The sequence below is a fragment of the Pseudophryne corroboree genome, chromosome 4, assembly GCF_028390025.1.
Source record: "Pseudophryne corroboree isolate aPseCor3 chromosome 4, aPseCor3.hap2, whole genome shotgun sequence".
Classification (NCBI taxonomy): domain Eukaryota; kingdom Metazoa; phylum Chordata; class Amphibia; order Anura; family Myobatrachidae; genus Pseudophryne; species Pseudophryne corroboree.
The window spans coordinates 519,351,809-519,377,029 of NC_086447.1; the positions used below are offsets into that span (position 1 = coordinate 519,351,809).

Sequence of the window (25,221 nt, forward strand, 5' to 3'; positions counted from 1 at the left end):
CCCACCTTCCTTGTGGAATGGGCATTTACAGATTTTTGCTGTGGCAGGCCTGCCACAGAATGTGCAAGCTGAATTGTACTACAAATCCAACGAGCAATAGTCTGCTTAGAAGCAGGAGCACCCAGCTTTTTGGGTGCATACAATATAAACAGCAAGTCAGACTTTCTGACTCCAGCCGTCCTGGAATTAAATATATATATATATATTTTCAGGGCCCTGACAACGTCTAGCAACTTGGAGTCCTCCAAGTCCCTAGTAGCCGCAGGCACCACAATAGGTTGTTTCAGGTGAAACGCTGACACCACCTTAGGAAGAAACTGGGGACGAGTCCGCAGTTCTGCCCTGTCCGAATGGAAAATCAAATATGGGCTTTTGTAAGACAAAGCCGCCAATTCTAACACTCGCCTGGCCGAGGCCAGGGCCAACAGCATGGTCACTTTCCATGTGAGATATTTCAAATCCACAGATTTGAGCGGTTCAAACCAATATGATTTGAGGAATCCCAACACTACGTTGAGATCCCACGGTGCCACTGGAGGCACAAAAGGGGCTGTATATGCAATACTCCCTTGACAAATGTCTGGACTTCAGGAACTGAAGCCAATTCTTTCTGGAAGAAAATCTACAGGGCCGAAACTTGAACCTTAATGGACCCCTAATTTGAGGCTCATAGACACTCCTGTTTGCAGGAAGTGCAGAAATCGACCTAGTTGAAATTTCTTCGTGGGGCCTTCCTGGCCTCACCCACGCAACATATTTTCACCACATGTGGTGATAACGTTGTGCGGTCACCTCCTTCCTGGCTTTGACCAGGGTAGGTATGACCTCTTCCGGAATGCCTTTTCCCTTAGGATCCGGCGTTCAACCGCCATGCCGTCAAACGCAGCCGCGGTAAGTCTTGGAACAGACATGGTACTTGCTGAAGCAAGTCCCTTCTTAGCTCCCGAGGCCATTAGTCCTCTGTGAGCATCTCTTGAAATTCCGGGTACCAAGTCCCTCTTGGCCAATCCGGAGCCACGAGTATAGTTCTTACTCCTCTACGTCTTATAATTCTCAATACCTTGGTTATGAGAAGTAGAGGAGGGAACACATACACCGACTGTTACACCCGCGGTGTTACCAGGACATCCACAGCTATCGCCTGAAGGTCTCGTGACCTGGCGCAATACCTGTCCCGTTTTTTGTTCGGGCGGGATGCCATCATGTCCACCTTTGGTCTTTCCCAACGGTTCACAATCATGCGGAAAACTTCCAGATGAAGTTCCCACTCTCCCGGGTGGAGGTCGTGCCTGCTGAGGAAGTCTGCTTCCCAGTCGTCCACTCCCGGAATGAACACTGCTGACAGTGCTATCACATGATTTTCCGCCCAGCGAAAAATCCTTGCAGTTTTGCCACTGCCCTCCTGCTTCTTGTGCCGCCCTTTCTGTTTACGTGGGCGACTGCCGTGATGTTATCCCACTGGATCAATACCGGCTGACCTTGAAGCAGAGGTCTTGCTAAGTTTAGAGCATTATAAATTTGCTCTTGGCTCCAGTATATTTATGTGGAGAGAATTCTCCAGACTTGATCACACTCCCTGGAAATTTTTTCCCTGTGTGACTGCTCTCCAGCCTCTCAGGCTGGCCTCCGTGGTCACCAGCACCCAATCCTGAATGCCGAATCTGCGGCCCTCTAGAAGATGAGCACTCTGTAATCACCACAGGAGAGACACCCTTGTCCTTGGATATAGGGTTATCCGCTGATGCATCTGAAGATGCGATCCGGACCATTTGTCCAGCAGATCCCACTGAAGAGTTCTTGCGTGAAATCTGCCGAATGGAATCGCTTCGTAATAAGCCACCATTTTTACCAGGACTCTTGTGCAATGATGCACTGACACTTTTCCTGGTTTTAGGAGGATCCCGATTAGCTCGGATAACTCCCTGGCTTTCTCCTCTGGGAGAAACACCTTTTTCTGGACTGTGTCCAGAATCATCCCTAGGACCAGCAGACGTGTCGTCGGAACAACTGCGGTTTTGGAATATTTAGAATCCACCCGTGTTGTCGTAGAACTACTTGAGATAGTGCTACTCCGACCTCCAACTGTTCTCTGGACCTTGTTCTTATCAGGAAGTCGTCCATTTTCTTTGAAGACGAATCCTCATTTCGGTCATTACCTTGGTAAGGACCCGGGGTGCCTTGGACAATCCAACGGCATCGTCTGAAACTGATAGTGACAGTTCTGTACCACGAACCTGAGGTACCCTCGGTGAGAAAGGCAAATTTTTGGGACATGGAGGTAAGCATCCCTGATGTCCCGGGACACCATATAGTCCCCTTCTTCCCGGTTCGCTATCACTGCTCTGAGTGACTCCATCTGGATTTGAACTTTTGTAAGTGTTCAAATATTTCAGATTTAGAATAGGTCTCACCTAGCCTTCTGGCTTCAGTACCACCATATAGTGTGGAATAATACCCCTTTCCTTGTTGTAGGAGGGGTACTTTGATTATCACCTGCTGGGAATACAGCTTGTGAATTGTTTTCAATACTGCCTCCCTGTCGGAGGGAGACATTGGTACAGCAGACTACAGGAACCTGCGAGGGGGAAACGTCTCGACATTCCAATCTGTACCCCTTGGATACTACTTGTAGGATCCAGGGGTCCTGTACGGTCCCAGCGTCATGCTGAGAACTTGGTAGAAGCGTTGGAGGGCTTCTGTTCCTGGGAATGGGCTGCCTGCTGCAGTCTTCTTCCCTTTCCTCTATCCCTGGGCAGATATGACTCTTATAGGGACGAAAGGACTGAGGCTGAAAAGACGGTGTCTTTTTCTGCAGAGATGTGACTTAGGGTAAAAAACGGTGGATTTTCCAGCAGTTGCCGTGACCACCAGGTCCCATGGACCGACCCCAAATAACTCCTCCCCTTTATACGGCAATACATCTTTGTGCCGTTTGGAATCTGCATCACCTGACCACTGTCGTGTCCATAAACATCTTCTTGCAGATATGGACATCGCATTTACTCTTGATGCCAGAGTGCAAATATCCCTCTGCGCATCTCGCATATATAGAAATGCATCCTTTAAATGCTCTATAGTCAATAAAATACTGTCCCTGTCAAGGGTATCAATATTTTTAGTCAGGAAATCCGACCAAGCCACCTCAGCTCTGCACATCCAGGCTGAGGCGATCGCTGGTCGCAGTATAACACCAGCATGTGTGTGTATACTTTTTAGGATATTTTTTAGCCTCCTATCAGCTGGCTCCTTAAGTACGGCCCTATCTGTAGATGGTACCGCCACTTGTTCTGATAAGCATGTGAGCGCCTTATCCACCCTAAGGGGTGTTTCCCAACGCGCCCTAACTTCTGGCGGGAAAGGGTATACCGCCAATAATTTTCTATCGGGGGAAACCCACGCATCATCACACACTTCATTTAATTTATCTGATTCAGGAAAAACTACAGGTAGTTTTTTCACATCCCACATAATACCCTTTTTTGTGGTACTTGTAGTATCAGAAATATGTAACACCTCCTTCATTGCCCTTAACGTGTGGCCCTAAAGGAAAATACGTTTGTTTCTTCACCGTCGACACTGAAATCAGTGTCCGTGTCTGGGTCTGTGTCGACCGACTGAGGTAAATGGGCGTTTTACAGCCCCTGACAGTGTTTGAGACGCCTGGGCAGGTACTAATTTGTTCGCCGGCCGTCTCATGTCGTCAACCGGCTTGCAGCGTGTTGACATTATCACGTAATTCCATAAATAAGCCATCCATTCCGGTGTCGACTCCCTAGAGAGTGACATCACCATTACAGGCAATTTGCTCCGCCTCCTCACCAACATTTTCCTCATACATGTCGACACACACGTACCGACATACAGCACACACATAGGGAATGCTCTGATAGAGGACAGGACCCACTAGCCCTTTGGGGAGACAGAGGGAGAGTTTGCCAGCACACACCAAAACGCTATAATTATATAGGGACAACCTTTATATAAGTGTTCCTCCCTTATAGCGTTTAATATATATTCATATCGCCAAATCAGTGCCCCCCCTCTCTGTTTTAACCCTGTTTCTGTAGTGCAGTGCAGGGGAGAGCATGGGAGCCTTCCCTCCAGCATTTCTGTGAGGGAAAATGGCGCTGTGTGCTGAGGAGAATAGGCCCCGCCCCCTTTTCGGCGGGCTTCTTCTCCGGAGTTTGTGATATCTGGCAGGGGTTAAATACATCCATATAGCCTCAAGGGCTATATGTGATGTATTTTTCGCCATACAGGTATTATACATTGCTGCCCAGGGCGCCCCCCCCCCCCCCGCGCCCTGCACCCTCCGTGACCGCTGTGTGAAGTGTGCTGACAACAATGGCGCACAACTGCAGTGCTGTGCGCTACCTGATGAAGACTGAAAGTCTTCTGCCGCCTGGTTCCGGACCTCTTCAATCTTCAGCATCTGCAAGGGGGGTCGGCGGCGCGGCTCCGGGACGAACCCCAGGGCGAGACCTGTGTTCCGACTCCCTCTGGAGCTAATGGTGTCCAGTAGCCTAAGAAGCCAATCCATCCTGCACGCAGGTGAGTTCACTTCTCTCCCCTAAGTCCCTCGATGCAGTGAGCCTGTTGCCAGCAGGACTCACTGAAAATAAAGAACCTAAAAACTTTTTCTAAGCAACTCTTTAAGAGAGCCACCTAGATTGCACCCTGCTCGGACGGGCACAAAAACCTAACTGAGGCTTGGAGGAGGGTCATGGGGGGAGGAGCCAGTACACACCATGTGATCCTAAAAGCTTGCTTTTGTGCCCTGTCTCCTGCGGAGCCGCTATCCCCCCATGGTCCTGACGGAGTCCCCAGCATCCACTAGGACGTTAGAGAAAAGGCAGGTAGAATACTTAAGTGTCATGTAAAGGCACAGCGCTGACAACCAGGCGGCTTTACATAGGAGGATTTGCCCAAGCAGTCCCAGGAACAGTGAGCTGAGGGATAATGGCGCCGCAGACACTGACAGGGAGTGAGGAAAAGACAGATGCGCAGCTCCAGGGCGGGAACACTTGCTAGAAATGGCGCCCTGGGGCTGGGGGAGGTTCTTCAGGTCTAAGCCTTATCCCCTCTGCTGGCAAAACCACCGGGTACTGTGGGTGATATAAGAATTGGTTTAGAGAGAAAACCTGACCTGCGCCCATGCCCTGGTGATCTAGTGGGATCGCCTGTACTGCCACAGTGTCCACCGCCAGCGCACGCGGCCCACCTCCCACTGACCGCGCCGGATCGCGATAATGACCGGGTTCCGCGAGCGGGACCCACTTACCACCTCCCGAAGCGCGGCCACGTGATCCTGGAGAGCCCCAGCCGTGTGTGTCTGACGTGAAGAAAACCGGAGCCTCCGCTGTAGGTACCCAGCAACCAGGGCTCGGGAGTGTACAGCGCCGCTGGGAGAGCTGGAGCTGCAGCAGTGAATGTCACAAGACATTTACCACCGCTGCTGCCCTTGAAGTCTTCACTTTTTACCTCATAAAAAGCTTTTCTTAGGGCTGCTTGGAGCAGCCCCTCTGTTAAGTGCCTGCTTACTGCAGCACCAACTTACAAAACTGAGCTCCTGTGCTGGGAGGCGGGGTGATATAGGAGGCAGCGCTGTGCATTCTGGGAACAGTCAGAGCTTTGAGCCTGTTGGTGCCTCGGATCAAGATCCTACTCTACACCCCATTGTCCAATCCTTGTGGAGCCCAGTGTACCCCGCAGCAGAAATGAATTTATTCCATTTCGGAATAAGGCTGTAAAACAGAGGTTCTCAAACTCGGTCCTCGGGGGCACACACAGTGCATGTTTTGCAGGTAACCCAGCAGGTGCACAGGTGTATTAATTACTCACTGACACATTTTAAAAGGTCCACAGGTGGAGCAAATTATTTCACTTGCGATTCTGTGAGGAGACCTGCAAAACATGCACTGTGTGTGCCCCCGAGGACCGAGTTTGAGAACCTCTGCTGTAAAATAACAAAATGTGGAAAAAGTGAAGCGCTTTGAATACTTTCCAAATGCACTGTACATCACATGTATTTAAGCACAAACTGCATGTAGTTAATAGGATTATGAATGTAAAAAACAAAACAAAAAAAAACCTGTACTCCGCTTTTTTAATGGACTATGCTACTTAGTATCAGCCCTAGTACTATAATGGAGGAAATGCAAATGTAGCATTGTGTCTCTTCTAGTACCCATGGCAGATTGGTAACAAGGAAAAAATAAAACTGATATTGGGGTAAATGTATGAAGAGGTGATAAGAATGGAGAAGTGAGCCAGTGGAGAAGTTGCCCATGGCAACCAATCAGCTACTCTGTATAATTTTATAGTATGCAAATATAAGTGTTACGTCAATGCTAATTGGTTGCCATGGGCAACTTCTCCACTGGCTCACTTCTACACTCGTATCACTGCTTCACACATTTACCCTATTATCTCTAGGTTTACAATTGATTACTCAAGAGTAGTGATCCCATATGTACTGCTAATGCCAACATAGTGTCCTGTATATTACATGTGCAAACTTAGTGCCCCCAAACTATGTCTCATTTAATAATTTTGGCTTAGTCTTTTATGTCATCAACAGGGAAAACAAGGTAAGAGACTGCTCCCAAGGACCTCCCAGCGCAAATGTTAATGTCCAGTAATCCCGCCACTGTAACAAGACAAACAACCAGAAACAGCATCTTTGGCATTGTATACAATACAATAAAGGTGATATTTAAATAAATAAAATGAGTAACTTGTGATGCACAATCATATTCAAGTCACATATCTAAAGATATATGCAAATGTGGTCAACAGCAACAGAAAACCAGTCCTAATGATGCAATAAATAATCCGATACATGCATTATTTTATAGTCTAGAAAATGCAAAAATTCCAAAGAAAATTTCTGTTTCTAGTTCTTCCGTATGGAAGTACGCAAATAAGCAAACAAAAGTCTGGTAATATCACTAAGAAACATGCAGTGGAAAGATTTACAAACAAACTGTAAAATAAAAAAAATTAAAAAATTAAAACGAAACATTGATGCTACTTTACCTTTTTCCAGGCACCAGCAATGCAGTCATGTAACTGATATGGAGTCAACACTTGGAGTCCTTCACATGTATGGTATATTTGGCGACACACAAATATGAAAGATCCTTTCAGCACAGGCAGTAAGTCTGATTCAGTTAAGTCAGGAATATCTTCATTAAGAAGCTTTTTGGAAAACTGAGCAATTACATGAGCACCTGTATTGCTGAAACAATATAAATACATTCACAATGAAAAGACACTTCTTTAAATTAATATGAAATATACTTCAAAGTGAGAAATAAACGTTACTTTCCTGAGGTGTACCCTTTTTAATCATTATGTGAGCAGATTTTGGCTTGTCCATCAATATGCCATCACAAGAGGTGACATGTTTATAGTGATTGACAGGTGAATACTACTATAACACCTTTACTAAGAAAATCCATAACTAAAATAGTGGTTAAGTACTGAAACAAGTTATTTAGTAAAAACACCAGCAAAGTAAAAAACAAACAAAACAAACACACAAAAAACCCAACACACACTGGATTTTATTTGAATATAAGTTAATTTCCTTACATTGTCCATTATTTAGTGGAAATACGCAACTACAGTTGCTAACCGGCTTGAACTACTTAAAAAATAGTATGGAGGTAGTTAGAAACAGGGTCTCCATACGTCAGTAGAGGAAAATAAGGACATTTAACTAACTGGCAATGGGTAAAAATGTCAAATACCCATGACACTCTCCTACCCCATAGGCAAACACAGTATTTCTAGAGAGTGGTTTCCAACTACTTAATTTTAAAGCAAATGCGGCCAGCCCATGAAGAGGACATTAACAACATAAGCGCACGCAGGTGTCGGGGGGGGGGGGGGGGGGAGGGGGTTCAGAGTACCTGTATCCCCTTCCTGTGCGCCGGACTATTGGAGCAGATGACCGATGTTAGCCTTAACGGAGGTGCTTCAGTAAGGGCTGTAGGGCAGGCTGTGCGTGTAAAGTGGAGCTGCAACACAGCCTCATTATATGAACGTGGAGGCTGGGCTGACTGAACGTAGGGGGAGCTGCAGAGGCACTTCCTCACCTGGTCAGCTCTTGTCAGGCAGTTCTCATGGGCCTTTGAGACAGAGCTTGCAGAGTGAGGAAGTGACTCTGCAGCAGGTTCATGACTCGCATGCTGGCTGGGTGATGCTGATCGGGTGAGTACTCACTGTATTCCCTCCACATGTCGGTCTGTTTCTTTCTCTCTCCATGTCTGTGTCTCTCTCTCCCTGTGTCTGACTCTCTCTGGGTCCCTTCTCATGTCTCTTCTTTCTCCCTCCCCATGTCACTCTCTTTCTCACATGTCTGTCTCCAGGGCCGGTGCAAGGTCTCCCTGCACCCTAGGCAAAGCTTCAGCATGGCACCCCCTAAGCTTCAACCCCCCCCCCCCCCCCCCACCTCCCGAAGGGGAGAGGCAGGTGGCCACTAGGTGAGCTGGGGTGAATTGTATCATTGTACATATACAGAGAAAAGGGACAACACAAGGAATTTTTAAGTGAAAAAGTATATGGTAAACAAGTACAAAACTTTAGCAAGTGTGTTCACAATGGGGGTAATTCCAAGTTGATCGCAGCAGGAAATTTTTTAGCAGTTGGGCAAAACCATGTCCACTGCAGGGGGGGCAGATATAACATGTGCAGAGAGAGTTAGATTTGGGTGGGTTATTTTGTTTCTGTGCAGGGTAAATACTGGCTGCTTTATTGTGACACTGCAATTTAGATTGCAGATTGAACTCACCACACCCAAATCTAACTCTCTCTGCAAATGTTATATCTGTCCCCCCTGCAGTGCACATGGTTTTGCCCAACTGCTAAAAAATTTCCTGCTGCGATCAACTTGGAATTACCCCCAATATACTTTCACTTTAAAAGTCCTTGAGTGCCATCCATTCTTTATATACTGTATATGGTCTGGTGGGGATATTTTATTGGGGTTGGGTATGGGATGCTGCCGGTCAGAATACCAACAGCGGCATCCCGACCACCATAATACCGGCATTTTGAATGAAATTAATTAACCTTACGCCTTCCCTTCCCTCCCCCAGCCTACCCCTAACCATCCACGGCATACTAACATTCAGGATTCAGGTGTGGGCATTCTGATAGGTGTCGGGATTCCGGCACTGGTATTCTGAATGCCAACATCCCATCCACCGGGATGCCAATTACATCCCTTTAATTGTATGTGTATACATACATATATATGCACAGACATATTTGTATGCTCCTTATTGTGTTCCATCCACCCATCTGTAAGTTCATTACTAGCCCGCATCCTTCAGTTCTTTGCTAGATTAATTCAGTGGTGCCCTCCAGTGGCTGGCGCCCCTAGGCAGCCGCCTAAAGCTGCCTAATGGTAGAGCCGGCCATGTCTGTCTCTCCATGCCTCTCTCCCTCCATATGTCTGTCTCTGTCCCGGTGTCTGTCTCTCTCTCCATGTGTCCCTCTCACCGAGTCCCTTCTCATGTCAGTTTCTCTCTCCCTCCCAATGTCACTCTCTCTCTGTATGTCTGTCTCTCCATGTATCTCTCCCTCCATATGTCTGTCTCTCTCCATCTCCCTCCCAGTGTCTGTCTCTCTTTCCATGTCTCCTCCCTCCCTGTGTCTGTCTCCCTGCCCATGTCTCTCTCCCCCCATGTTTGTCTATATCTCTCTCCTAGGGCGGGATTCAAATCTTTTATCGCCCCCGATCTCCCGCCTAAAGTGACGGGAGATCGCTGGGCGATATCCTAATGAACCTCATTTTCGCGCTGATCGCGCCCATAAGAGACTGGTTTAGCCGCGTAAAACAGCTAAACCCGACTAAAGACATGAGCGCGATCGTGAATAGTCCCGTTTGGGCGTCCAAATGGGTCACTTTTCACGCATTTCAGCTCGCCACCCCAGGGGGTGGCGAACTGAAATGCTGATATCGCGCCCATCGGTAGCAACATTTGAATACTGCCGGCGGGCGCAATGGCGGCGGGAGGGGGAAGAGAAGATTTGAATCCCGCCCCTAGTGTCTGTCTCGCCGCATGTCTGTTATTCCCTCCCCATGTCACTCACTCTCTCCATGTTTGTCTCTCCTTACCAATGTCACTCTCTCCATAACGGTCTCTCTCTGTCCCTGTCTCTCTCTCTCCACGTCTGTCGCTCACTTTACACGTGTCGCTCCCTCTTTCTCTCTAACTTCCCATGTCTCATTCTTCCTCCCTAAGTCCCCCTCTCCCCCCATGTCTGTCTTTCTCTCCCTTCCTCCCCATCCCCTTTGGCTCAGTGTGTACAGTATATATCTCTTACACACATACACACACTTGCAGTGGGTTGGAGTTTTCCATATATGTGCGCACTATTTCTCGCTCTCTCTCATATCTGGAAACATCCTCACTCCCCTAAAAAAAAAAAAAAATCCTGTGTGTGCCCCTGATTAGCATTAAACAAGCTACTGCCTGCGTCATGCAAAGTGCAGTGTTCTGTATATAATGCATCAGACATACATAGGGCCAACGATAACAGCCACTGCAGAATAAGGATCAACCCACCTGAGCTGTTTTTTTGTTTTTTTCTGGATGTGGTATCCATTCTACAGACCAAGTCCCCTCCTTTGCAGAGCATTGCAGCAAGTACAGCTAACTGAGGGAGCACCAGAACCTAGAACCGGTCCTGGACATATGTATACACACACTAGATAACGTATATATGCAGGAAGACCACTGCTTACCCTTGTGGCAATTATACCCTGGCTCATATCAGTCATACTGTCTCAACATCAGTTAAAGATGGCGGGGCTGGTGGAAACATGGTCAAACATTGATGTGTGTAGTGTGATCAGATTTCTGCGCCTAAAAGGCACATCAGCAGCTGAAATTAATCGCCAGCTTGGCTATGTGTATGGTGATAAAGTCATGTCACAGAAAAAGGTTTGGGTTTGGTGTTCTGCCTTTGATAAGGGCAGGACAATCAAGATGAGCATCAATCTGGCTGGACAAGAAAGTTCAACACAGGCAATACATCAAACCAATCCTGTTTCCATGAGAAAGAGAAAAAGGGGTGGGAGGGGACATGCATGTTTCTTTTTTATATATTCTTTATTTTGGTTTTTACAGAAAAAAGAAAGTAAGGACGTCATTGAAAGTACAACAAGTCGTACAATATAGAAATACATGGGTTAAGATACCTGTAAGATATATAAACCATCCTATATCTACACAAAAGACAAGACAGAGGTTAGAAGGGGGAGATGGGGATAGAATCAGGGGAAGGTGGGGAATGGGCGAGCTAATCGTTGTTTTATTTTTATTTATTTTTTTAAATTAGGTATTAGTTTGGATTCCTTATAGCTAAGCATGTTACACATATACGTGTCCTCATGTTGAGTCTAGTGGGATCTGGTCTTTGTAGGTAGAGGTAGCTTTGAACTCTATCCAAGAGAACCACGTGGCGACATAGTCGGTATGTGAGTCAAGAACCGAGTGAAACGTCTCTTCCATAGATCTATAAAATTCTATCCGTTGGAACCATTCCCATATTTGAGGGGGGGCCCGGGACTTCCAGTGGACTGGTACTACAGCTCTCGCTGCGTTGTTGAGGTGTTTGAGGAGAGAGTTTTTATATTTTGCCAGTGGAATTGTAGTGTGGGAGAGCAACCAGAAGTCAATTCCAGTGGGCACCTGAAACCCCAGGATCTTGGAGGAAATTTTTATTATTTGGGTCCAAAAGGTAGCTATCAGGGGACAGTCCCACCATATGTGAAGAAGGGTGCCACTTTCTTTTCCACATCTCCAGCACATGGGGGATACTGAGGGATAAAACTTATGTAGAAGGGAGGGACAGCGATACCATCTTGTGAGCAGTTTATATTGTGTTTCAATAACTTCTAAACTCGTAGAGCACCGGGACATAACTTCACAGTGTTTCTGCCAGTTGATGTGTATCCCTCTAGGTATGAGATCTGCGTCCCATTTTGTGCAGAAAGCAGGTTCGCCGGGGTAGCGACCATGTAGCAATATCTTGTAGATACCTGACACAACATGGGAGGGTTCAGAGGATTGGGAGCACATTGTTTCAAAAGGGGTAAGACTACCAGTCAATGCCGCGGCTGACCTGTGGGACAAAATAAAATGACGAGTTTGGAGATAAAACCAGAAGTCAGTCGCAGGAATATCAGTTCCCTTCCTAAGATCATTGAAAGCTTTGATGTTCCCTTCAGAGAGCAAATGTGTTATTCTAGTCAAGCCTGCCCTGTTCCACCTAGCGGCCACGCCGCCTCCCATACCCGGTCCAAACAGTGGGTTGTCAAGGAGCGGGAGAAGCAGGGAAGTTGCTGAGGTAAGACCCAATTTAAATCTCAGTGTGCTCCAGAGAGCCAAGGTGGGTCCAACCGTCAGATGTGAGGAGCGGCTAATGGTTGCAAGCCAGGGTACCGCCTGTAAGTGTAGGCCCGAAGACCGTTTCTCCAAGTCAACCCACCGCCTAGAGCTGGTGCCAGGCCGGGACCAATCTAGGACTCTATTTAAAACAGTAGCTTGATAATATGCCGACACCATGGGCAGTTGTTGGCCCCCCTGAGCTTTCCTTAAGAATAGATAGCAGTGTTTAAACCTGGGTTTCCTGCCACTCCAAACAAAATGGCTGATCGCTTTGTGCGCATTTGCTAAGAACTGGCGGGGGAGCTGTAGGGGGATAGTTTGGAAAAGGTAAAGTAGCCGTGGTAAGATGTTCATTTTTACAATGTTCATACGGCCTAGCCAGGAGAACTTCTGTTGGAGCCATTGTGACATTTCCGTGCGCAATTTTCGCAGTAAAGGAATGTGGTTCAGAGTGACAGTGGTCGAAAGGGAGGAGGGGATCAGGATGCCTAAGTATTTAATGTGTGAGGGGTGCCAGGCAAATGGGAATGCAGTCTTTAGGGATGAAACTAAGTCCGTGGTGAGAGAGATATTGAGGGCCGTTGATTTAGCATAGTTAATTTTGAAATTGGATAGCGTTCCAAAGCGCTCAAATTCTTTCATAAGCCCAGGCAGGGAAGCGGTAGGATTTGTAACAACCGCTAAAAGATCGTCAGCAAATAATGCCAGTTTATGTTCGTCTTTGCTCACCTTCAAACCAGTGATGTCTGTATTCTGCCGAATGGCTCTAGCTAGAGCTTCCATGCAGATGACATATATCAATGGCGACAGCGGACACCCCTGTCTAGTTCCATTTGAGATGGCTATCGGGCCAGATAATATTCCGTTTACCCGCACTTGTGCTGAGGGGGCTCGATATAGTGCCAGTATTTTTTGCAAGAACACGTCTCCCAAACCCAGCCGACGCAGCGCGGTCTCCATAAAGACCCAGTCAATACGGTCAAAAGCTTTCTCAGCATCTATGGAGAGAAGCATCATGGGGGCCTTAGTAGTGTGCGCATGGGCAATCAAGTCAAACACTCGTATGGTGTTGTCTCTTGCTTCTCTGCCGCGTATGAAACCGACCTGATCCGGATGTATTACTGTAGGAAGCAACTGGCATAGGCGGTTTGCCATGAGTTTAGCATATAATTTAAGATCCACGTTGAGGAGGGATATTGGCCTGTAGCTAGGTGGCAATGAGGGGTCTTTTCCATCTTTAGGGATGACTGTGACATGAGCCTCTAGGGACTGGTTTGAGAAGGGGGCCTGCGGGGAGACAGCATTGCATGCACGGAGCAGGAGGGGGAGAAGTTTATCCTGAAATGTTTTGTAGTAGGATATGGGAAAGCCGTCGGGGCCCGGGCTTTTTCCAGATGGGGAGGACTTCAGAGCGGACAGCAGCTCTTCAGCCGTAAAAGGGACTTCGAGGGCCTCAATTGTAGCAGGGGAGAGGGACGGGAATCCAATCTCTTCCAGGTAGTCCTCTACTGTCTTCCCATGCAATGACTGCTCACAATGGGAGCGCTGAGACGTTAGATTATAGAGATTCGTGTAATACGATTGAAAGATCTCAGCCATCTTACCGTCAGAAGCATGGGGGACACCAGAGGAGTCCCTGATCTCTCGAATATAGGTCAGGGATCTTTGGGCGCGGAGGGCGCGGGCTAAAAGTTTCCCGGGTTTATTACCCCATCTATGAAACTTGTGTCGACAGCAGCGAAACGCTCTACGAGTGCCTTCATCCAGTAAGCCATTAAGAGAGGCACGAGCGTCTTGTAGTTCCGCTAAGACGTCCGAGGTTAGCGTAGACTTGTGAGTGAGCTCCAGTCTTTTAATTTTAGCAAGTAAAGCTTCTCGACATTCATTTTTTTGTTTTTTAAGGATGGAGCCTAGTTGGATGCATTTGCCCCTAATCACGCATTTGTGGGCTTCCCAAACCGTCACTGGGGAGACTTCATCAGTCAAGTTGAGATTTATATAATCCTCAATAGCACTGTCTAGTTGGGTTCGGCAATCTGGGTCTCTGATGAAATGCTCGTTAAAGCGCCAACGCCACTGACGGGAGGGGGGGCAACGCAAGGACATGGTAACCGTAATTGGGGCGTGGTCAGAGCCAACTATTTGACCTATTGAGGCATCAACTAGAAAATCGAGGGAGTTATGGTCTACAAGGAGATAGTCAATACGGGTGTAAGAATTATGAGGATGGGAATAAAACGTGTAGTCCCTGTCTTTGGGATGGAGCAGGCGCCAGGTGTCTATTAAACAACAAGAGAGGCTGCGCTGTGTGTCAGTAGTTAAGTACAAAAAGAGCAAACGTGTACTATAAAGGTATTAAATTTATTAAAAATGACATGTGGTTAATAAAACAAACTTAAAATAAAAGCACACCTGTATCTGTCTCAAAGGTATATGGAGTAGTGATAACTGGTATATGGTATATGGCAATAAAGGTCCAATATAAAGTTCAGAAAAAAGAAACTCAATGCGGTGCAGTCCCAGAGAAATGGTTACCTCGTATATGTCACCCGGCAGATGGTGATGTGTGTGTATAGTACCTCTCCGATTGGGCTGGTATAAATTTCGGCCGAGCGTCCCCGGCCAAAACAATCCTGCTTTGCCCAAATTGTTGCACAGCGGAGGGACGATATCTAGTAGACAGCCTGTCAGTAGTCACTCGTCGCGGTGAGGAGATGGTATAAGCTTGCGGCTGGATGGAAGCAAAGTCCGGTAATGCTCACCAGTTGCAGTGGTGAGATGGACGGCAGCCTGTACGGTGACGAGCCGGTAATAGGCTGAAATTGGAAACCAAGGAGGGTTTGCACGGCAGTGTAACACCTTGGACCAGGTGTGCTAGTTTGGAGGCGGAGTCCTGACGCGTTTCGTCACGATCACGTGACTTTTTCAAAGGTATGATCCTGCCTCCACATTTACCAGTATTTAAAGCCTGAGCTACTGATGACATGCAGATGTCAGTGATTAACAATTAAGGCAACTGCCCTATGAAACACATTACATACACGTTCGCTCTCAAAATAACACAGTTTAAAAAACACATTGTTATAGAAAACAATCGAAGCATATGGCAGAATTGACCCGTGAACAGAAACAATATAAATCCACAGATTAAACCTCTGCATAGGGATTGCAATGTTGTGCAGAAGGTTTTCTAATGGACAATTACTACAATGAGAAGCAGGAGCTAATTAGCCGTCACCTGTGATGACATTTAAACATAGTTTACTTATTTGATGTTGACAATCTACTATAGTTCTGAGCAGAGGACATATATTATCTAATAGAATAGGATAGAATAAAATAAAGCAGACGATGAAACATAGTTTCAAAAATAATAATAATAAATTAAGAGTAAAAATAAATAAAAAAATAAAGAATAAATGAATAAATGATTAAACTGTATCTATCTGACCATCATGGATTCGAACTGGGGTCTGTGGAGGGATGCTATTCAGTGATCTAACTCAGTGTGCCACTGGCCCTGCTGTGTGTGGAAGAGATTCAGACCTGTATTTGTAAGCTGACAGACACTCGGAAGTACATGTAGAACTTGATATTTAATATTATCTCCATAGCTAAAATAAAATAAATATAGGAAAAAAGAAGAAAGAGAGACACAAAAAGTGGTCAAAGTAAAACAAACGTCAGGATGAAGGTCATGAGTAACCTATATTCTTGTTAGCTCATAACGTCATGAGTCCTTATGTCGCTCGTGTATAAACGTGAGGAATAAAATAAATTTATTCTCTATTGACTGCGCACTGGTGACTGCCATGAGTTCGTATCCCACGTCCAACTGAGGCACCAAATAGTGTCTCAACCCGACGTGCCACTGACCTCACTACAACACACCATAGCTGCAAGAAGACTATTCATTATGGGTAATCTTAAAATTTCACAAAAAAACTTAGAGAAAATATCAAAATATAGTACCCATCTATAACCTTCATTAATAGAGATTGTGTAAAGGGTTTAAAGCAGAAAGAAACTGGGTACCCGAAACATCTATAGCATGATTTTTTTGATTAATAAATATTGACTTTTCTCATCCTAGGTCGAATTCAATGCATTCATTAAGGCCCTCCGGCATTAGGGTCCTCAACTTGTGGATCCAGTAGTTCTCCCTCAGGCATAACTTTCTATATCTATCTCCTTCGCGTGCTGTCGGTGGTATTGTCTCAATACCAATTAATTTTATATCTTCTGGATTTTTTTGGTGTTTGTCTGAAAAATGTCTAGAGACGCTATGGAACACAAAACCTTTTTGAATATTGCGTCTGTGTTCAAGAAACCTAGTTCTTAATTTTCGTGTCGTCCTACCCACATAGATAAGACCACAATTGCAGCTCAATAGATATATCACAAAAGAACTGTTACAATTGATATGTGAGCGGATCTCTACCTTAAGGGAGTTAGGAGTATTGAAAACTTTAACATTGTTTAAAATATATGAGCAGGTGATACATTGCTTGGCTCCACATCTGAAACATCCTACAATTTTGGGGAGCCATTGAGCCATATTAGAGGAGTTGATATTCGCCTCTGTTTTTCTTTTGTCTATAAAAAGACTAGGTGCAAGAAGATGTTGTAGATTGTTAGACTTTTTGAAAATAACAGACGGTTTATCTTTCAACTCTGTTTTTAAAATCTGATCTGTCAAAAGTATAGTATAATTATTATTAATGATATTCTTGACCTTGTATGAAGAGCTATTAAATTGTGTTAAAAAGTGTGGTTGATCTGAATCAAACTTGCAGTGATGTGCTTTATGTACCAATAAATCCTTCCTGTCTATAGAGTCTGCCCTGTCTCTGGCTGATTTAATCAGGGATTCAGGATATCCTCGGTTCTTAAATGCAGTTGATAACTCATCTGCTTGTGAATGATAATCTGTTAAACTGCTGCAATTACGTTTAATACGTCTTAATTGTCCAAATGGAATATTGTTTAACCATGGTTTGTGGTGGGAACTTTTGTAATGTAAAAAATTCAGAGTGTCAACCTCTTTACGAAAAGTTTTGGTAGTAATTCTACCATCCACTATATTGAGTGAGATATCAAGGAAAGAGATGGATGTATTACTAGACTCACCAGTAAAACATAAATTAAAATCATTCGAATTTAATTGTGTGATCAACTCAGAAGAAAGAGAGATATCACCATCACAAACAAAAAACATGTCATCTATGTAACGGCCATAGTAGACGAGGTCCGCGCCAAAGCTCCGCCCCCACACATGGCAGTCCTCAAAGGCACCCATGTATAAGTTAGCGAAGCTCGGCGCGAACCTCGTCCCCATGGCCGTCCCAAGTGTTTGTAAATAATACTTCCTGTCAAACACAAAAAAATTGTGTGACAAGATGAAAAAAATGGAGTCCACTAGAAATTTTTGTAACTCAGGTTCTACATAATTGCTCTTTGAAAGGTGATCTGCTATAACGGATAAACCCTTCTGATGTGGAATATTGGAGTATAGTGCCTGTACATCACAGGTCACAAAGAAAAAAGAGCTTTGCCATTTGATCTTAGAAATGGCATTGAGAAACACAGTTGTGTCCTTTATATGTGAACGTAATGACGATGCAAGTGGCTGTAAAAAGAAATCAACAAATTGTGACAAATTAGAAGTGAGGGACCCAACACCAGAAATAATGGGACGACCAGGGGGTGCAGTGAGAGATTTGTGGATTTTAGGTAAATGATAATATGTGGGGGTGATGGGATGTGATGGAATGAGGAACCTATATTCCTCTTTAGTGATAATATCTTTATCCAGTGCTTCCTTGACTAAAATGGTCAAAGATCTGTGAAAATTCTGAGAGGGGTTATTAAGTAATTTGGTGTATGTATTACTGTCATTAAGTTGTCTGGAAGCCTCCAATAGATAATCATCTGTGTTTTGTATGACAATGGCCCCTCCCTTGTCAGCCGGCTTGATAACAAGGGAGGGGTCATTGACCAGTTTTTGTAAAGCAAGTCTCTCTTGGACCGTGAGATTTTGTCTAAATTTAAATCTCCTATGTTCCCTCTGACAGAGAGTATTCAGATCATCCAAAGTTTTCTTATAAAAAATTTCTATGGGTGGGCTTCTATAATGCAAAGGAAAAAATTGTGATTTGTTCTTGAATTTAGAGAGACGTTCATTCTTATGGTCTAAACTATAAATGGGAACAGTGGAATCAGAAGGAGGATTTTCCCAGAGGAGGGATTCTAATGTCTCTATACTGGTCCTATCATGATCATCCAGTACAATAGGGAATCCATCTATTTTACGTTGTGCTAATCTTTTGGTAGCAAAATATCTCTTTCGTGTTAATGTGCGAATGTAAGTGTTTAGTTCAATGAACAGGGTGAAAAAAGAGGGGGGTTTGGAAGGCGCAAATTTTAGACCTTTGGCTAAAAGACGTATTTCTGAGTCTCCAATAGTAGCAGAGGATAAATTATAAATGTTGTCAGTGCTTATGTTCTCAAATCTCTCTTTTTTTCTTTGTAACCTACGGCCTCCTCTGCATCCTCTGTGTTTTCTTCTCTGGCCCTCTTTGGTGATTCGTGTCTTAGGACTTCGTATCGATTGGACATGTGGTCTATTGGTCTGTATTTGTGGACCCTCTGATCCTTCTCTAAAAAATTGTTAGCATAAGTGCCTGTAAACCCAGGTTTGGTGGGGGAGTTGTGATATGATGCCCCTTTAGGTCTCACTGCTGCATCGGTAGACGTGACTGCTTGTGTAAGATGATGTCCATCAATCTGTTTATGTACATGAGGGGAGTTGAATTCCCTGTCTGAATTTTGTTTCTGATATCTGTTGGCTGATCTGTTATGAAAACTGTTAGTTCTCTTGGATCTCCGATTCGAAATACTCCTAGATCTACCCCTATTGGTCATGTAGCGTTGTTTGTTGTAATTGCGAACTTTGTTTAAACTGTAGTCTTCTATGTCTCTATTGAATTTTCTATTCTTACCATCTATGATCTCTTTCTCATATATCTGTATTTTGTTGTTTAATTTTATATCATTATGTTTGAATTGAGGATGGCCAGAAAAAGAGCTAAGCTTCTTCTTAGTGTCTTCTATCTCTAAAGCTAATGAGGTTACTTTATCTCTACGATAAGTAACTAACAACTCCATTAATGAGAAGGAACAATCATCCAATAGAGAGTCCCATTTATTTTTCAGATTGGGATCATCAACAAAGGATAGAGTTTTGAAGATCCTGAGACCCCTTGGTATCCTCTTGTTTCTTATGTATTTTTGCAAAGTGACCATGTCCCACCAATGGCGGGTTTCTGTTTTCATCTGACCTTCTAATTTGAAGAATAGAGTATTAAATTCTTTTTCATGGTCATTCGTACTAAAAGAGGATCCAGTGGTGTCAGGGTTTTCAATATAGTCTGCTTCATAACATTGTCTCCTTCTGGCGCATTCAGAAACACAGGTCAACTCTGCCATATTGCTTCAACTGACAACACAAGTGTATATATCAATAATTAGAATCAACAAAAAATCAATGAAGAAAGGCTGCTGCACAAACAACAAATATGTCCAAACAAAAAAACACTCTTAGTGCAGCGCCTAACGATAGTATAGATAAAATAATAAACTGCTGAGACACTGCGCTTGCCTTGACCACTATGTGAAGAATGGAGAGAGTAGACTGAAACAACAAGAGAGGCTGCGCTGTGTGTCAGTAGTTAAGTACAAAAAGAGCAAACGTGTACTATAAAGGTATTAAATTTATTAAAAATGACATGTGGTTAATAAAACAAACTTAAAATAAAAGCACACCTGTATCTGTCTCAAAGGTATATGGAGTAGTGATAACTGGTATATGGTATATGGCAATAAAGGTCCAATATAAAGTTCAGAAAAAAGAAACTCAATGCGGTGCAGTCCCAGAGAAATGGTTACCTCGTATATGTCACCCGGCAGATGGTGATGTGTGTGTATAGTACCTCTCCGATTGGGCTGGTATAAATTTCGGCCGAGCGTCCCCGGCCAAAACAATCCTGCTTTGCCCAAATTGTTGCACAGCGGAGGGACGATATCTAGTAGACAGCCTGTCAGTAGTCACTCGTCGCGGTGAGGAGATGGTATAAGCTTGCGGCTGGATGGAAGCAAAGTCCGGTAATGCTCACCAGTTGCAGTGGTGAGATGGACGGCAGCCTGTACGGTGACGAGCCGGTAATAGGCTGAAATTGGAAACCAAGGAGGGTTTGCACGGCAGTGTAACACCTTGGACCAGGTGTGCTAGTTTGGAGGCGGAGTCCTGACGCGTTTCGTCACGATCACGTGACTTTTTCAAAGGTATGATCCTGCCTCCACATTTACCAGTATTTAAAGCCTGAGCTACTGATGACATGCAGATGTCAGTGATTAACAATTAAGGCAACTGCCCTATGAAACACATTACATACACGTTCGCTCTCAAAATAACACAGTTTAAAAAACACATTGTTATAGAAAACAATCGAAGCATATGGCAGAATTGACCCGTGAACAGAAACAATATAAATCCACAGATTAAACCTCTGCATAGGGATTGCAATGTTGTGCAGAAGGTTTTCTAATGGACAATTACTACAATGAGAAGCAGGAGCTAATTAGCCGTCACCTGTGATGACATTTAAACATAGTTTACTTATTTGATGTTGACAATCTACTATAGTTCTGAGCAGAGGACATATATTATCTAATAGAATAGGATAGAATAAAATAAAGCAGACGATGAAACATAGTTTCAAAAATAATAATAATAAATTAAGAGTAAAAATAAATAAAAAAATAAAGAATAAATGAATAAATGATTAAACTGTATCTATCTGACCATCATGGATTCGAACTGGGGTCTGTGGAGGGATGCTATTCAGTGATCTAACTCAGTGTGCCACTGGCCCTGCTGTGTGTGGAAGAGATTCAGACCTGTATTTGTAAGCTGACAGACACTCGGAAGTACATGTAGAACTTGATATTTAATATTATCTCCATAGCTAAAATAAAATAAATATAGGAAAAAAGAAGAAAGAGAGACACAAAAAGTGGTCAAAGTAAAACAAACGTCAGGATGAAGGTCATGAGTAACCTATATTCTTGTTAGCTCATAACGTCATGAGTCCTTATGTCGCTCGTGTATAAACGTGAGGAATAAAATAAATTTATTCTCTATTGACTGCGCACTGGTGACTGCCATGAGTTCGTATCCCACGTCCAACTGAGGCACCAAATAGTGTCTCAACCCGACGTGCCACTGACCTCACTACAACACACCATAGCTGCAAGAAGACTATTCATTATGGGTAATCTTAAAATTTCACAAAAAAACTTAGAGAAAATATCAAAATATAGTACCCATCTATAACCTTCATTAATAGAGATTGTGTAAAGGGTTTAAAGCAGAAAGAAACTGGGTACCCGAAACATCTATAGCATGATTTTTTTGATTAATAAATATTGACTTTTCTCATCCTAGGTCGAATTCAATGCATTCATTAAGGCCCTCCGGCATTAGGGTCCTCAACTTGTGGATCCAGTAGTTCTCCCTCAGGCATAACTTTCTATATCTATCTCCTTCGCGTGCTGTCGGTGGTATTGTCTCAATACCAATTAATTTTATATCTTCTGGATTTTTTTGGTGTTTGTCTGAAAAATGTCTAGAGACGCTATGGAACACAAAACCTTTTTGAATATTGCGTCTGTGTTCAAGAAACCTAGTTCTTAATTTTCGTGTCGTCCTACCCACATAGATAAGACCACAATTGCAGCTCAATAGATATATCACAAAAGAACTGTTACAATTGATATGTGAGCGGATCTCTACCTTAAGGGAGTTAGGAGTATTGAAAACTTTAACATTGTTTAAAATATATGAGCAGGTGATACATTGCTTGGCTCCACATCTGAAACATCCTACAATTTTGGGGAGCCATTGAGCCATATTAGAGGAGTTGATATTCGCCTCTGTTTTTCTTTTGTCTATAAAAAGACTAGGTGCAAGAAGATGTTGTAGATTGTTAGACTTTTTGAAAATAACAGACGGTTTATCTTTCAACTCTGTTTTTAAAATCTGATCTGTCAAAAGTATAGTATAATTATTATTAATGATATTCTTGACCTTGTATGAAGAGCTATTAAATTGTGTTAAAAAGTGTGGTTGATCTGAATCAAACTTGCAGTGATGTGCTTTATGTACCAATAAATCCTTCCTGTCTATAGAGTCTGCCCTGTCTCTGGCTGATTTAATCAGGGATTCAGGATATCCTCGGTTCTTAAATGCAGTTGATAACTCATCTGCTTGTGAATGATAATCTGTTAAACTGCTGCAATTACGTTTAATACGTCTTAATTGTCCAAATGGAATATTGTTTAACCATGGTTTGTGGTGGGAACTTTTGTAATGTAAAAAATTCAGAGTGTCAACCTCTTTACGAAAAGTTTTGGTAGTAATTCTACCATCCACTATATTGAGTGAGATATCAAGGAAAGAGATGGATGTATTACTAGACTCACCAGTAAAACATAAATTAAAATCATTCGAATTTAATTGTGTGATCAACTCAGAAGAAAGAGAGATATCACCATCAAAAACAAAAAACATGTCATCTATGTAACGGCCATAGTAGACGAGGTCCGCGCCAAAGCTCCGCCCCCACACATGGCAGTCCTCAAAGGCACCCATGTATAAGTTAGCGAAGCTCGGCGCGAACCTCGTCCCCATGGCCGTCCCAAGTGTTTGTAAATAATACTTCCTGTCAAACACAAAAAAATTGTGTGACAAGATGAAAAAAATGGAGTCCACTAGAAATTTTTGTAACTCAGGTTCTACATAATTGCTCTTTGAAAGGTGATCTGCTATAACGGATAAACCCTTCTGATGTGGAATATTGGAGTATAGTGCCTGTACATCACAGGTCACAAAGAAAAAAGAGCTTTGCCATTTGATCTTAGAAATGGCATTGAGAAACACAGTTGTGTCCTTTATATGTGAACGTAATGACGATGCAAGTGGCTGTAAAAAGAAATCAACAAATTGTGACAAATTAGAAGTGAGGGACCCAACACCAGAAATAATGGGACGACCAGGGGGTGCAGTGAGAGATTTGTGGATTTTAGGTAAATGATAATATGTGGGGGTGATGGGATGTGATGGAATGAGGAACCTATATTCCTCTTTAGTGATAATATCTTTATCCAGTGCTTCCTTGACTAAAATGGTCAAAGATCTGTGAAAATTCTGAGAGGGGTTATTAAGTAATTTGGTGTATGTATTACTGTCATTAAGTTGTCTGGAAGCCTCCAATAGATAATCATCTGTGTTTTGTATGACAATGGCCCCTCCCTTGTCAGCCGGCTTGATAACAAGGGAGGGGTCATTGACCAGTTTTTGTAAAGCAAGTCTCTCTTGGACCGTGAGATTTTGTCTAAATTTAAATCTCCTATGTTCCCTCTGACAGAGAGTATTCAGATCATCCAAAGTTTTCTTATAAAAAATTTCTATGGGTGGGCTTCTATAATGCAAAGGAAAAAATTGTGATTTGTTCTTGAATTTAGAGAGACGTTCATTCTTATGGTCTAAACTATAAATGGGAACAGTGGAATCAGAAGGAGGATTTTCCCAGAGGAGGGATTCTAATGTCTCTATACTGGTCCTATCATGATCATCCAGTACAATAGGGAATCCATCTATTTTACGTTGTGCTAATCTTTTGGTAGCAAAATATCTCTTTCGTGTTAATGTGCGAATGTAAGTGTTTAGTTCAATGAACAGGGTGAAAAAAGAGGGGGGTTTGGAAGGCGCAAATTTTAGACCTTTGGCTAAAAGACGTATTTCTGAGTCTCCAATAGTAGCAGAGGATAAATTATAAATGTTGTCAGTGCTTATGTTCTCAAATCTCTCTTTTTTTCTTTGTAACCTACGGCCTCCTCTGCATCCTCTGTGTTTTCTTCTCTGGCCCTCTTTGGTGATTCGTGTCTTAGGACTTCGTATCGATTGGACATGTGGTCTATTGGTCTGTATTTGTGGACCCTCTGATCCTTCTCTAAAAAATTGTTAGCATAAGTGCCTGTAAACCCAGGTTTGGTGGGGGAGTTGTGATATGATGCCCCTTTAGGTCTCACTGCTGCATCGGTAGACGTGACTGCTTGTGTAAGATGATGTCCATCAATCTGTTTATGTACATGAGGGGAGTTGAATTCCCTGTCTGAATTTTGTTTCTGATATCTGTTGGCTGATCTGTTATGAAAACTGTTAGTTCTCTTGGATCTCCGATTCGAAATACTCCTAGATCTACCCCTATTGGTCATGTAGCGTTGTTTGTTGTAATTGCGAACTTTGTTTAAACTGTAGTCTTCTATGTCTCTATTGAATTTTCTATTCTTACCATCTATGATCTCTTTCTCATATATCTGTATTTTGTTGTTTAATTTTATATCATTATGTTTGAATTGAGGATGGCCAGAAAAAGAGCTAAGCTTCTTCTTAGTGTCTTCTATCTCTAAAGCTAATGAGGTTACTTTATCTCTACGATAAGTAACTAACAACTCCATTAATGAGAAGGAACAATCATCCAATAGAGAGTCCCATTTATTTTTCAGATTGGGATCATCAACAAAGGATAGAGTTTTGAAGATCCTGAGACCCCTTGGTATCCTCTTGTTTCTTATGTATTTTTGCAAAGTGACCATGTCCCACCAATGGCGGGTTTCTGTTTTCATCTGACCTTCTAATTTGAAGAATAGAGTATTAAATTCTTTTTCATGGTCATTCGTACTAAAAGAGGAT

The 25,221-nt window shown here is 43.4% G+C and overlaps 1 protein-coding gene across 7 annotated transcripts in view; it reads right to left on the reverse strand.

Annotated features, from left to right (window-relative positions):
• The window catches only part of TBC1D32 (TBC1 domain family member 32), an 851,129-nt gene that overhangs the window by 546,005 nt on the left and 279,903 nt on the right, over positions 1-25,221 (reverse strand). For all 7 annotated transcript variants that reach the window (XR_010176059.1, XM_063917235.1, XM_063917238.1 and 4 more), the window contains one exon: positions 7,039-7,240. Coding sequence is in view for 6 of the 7 variants with exons in the window: in XM_063917235.1 (XP_063773305.1) it covers positions 7,039-7,240 (202 nt within the window). In the remaining variant the exon portion in view is untranslated. The remainder of the gene's footprint in view (positions 1-7,038; positions 7,241-25,221) is intronic.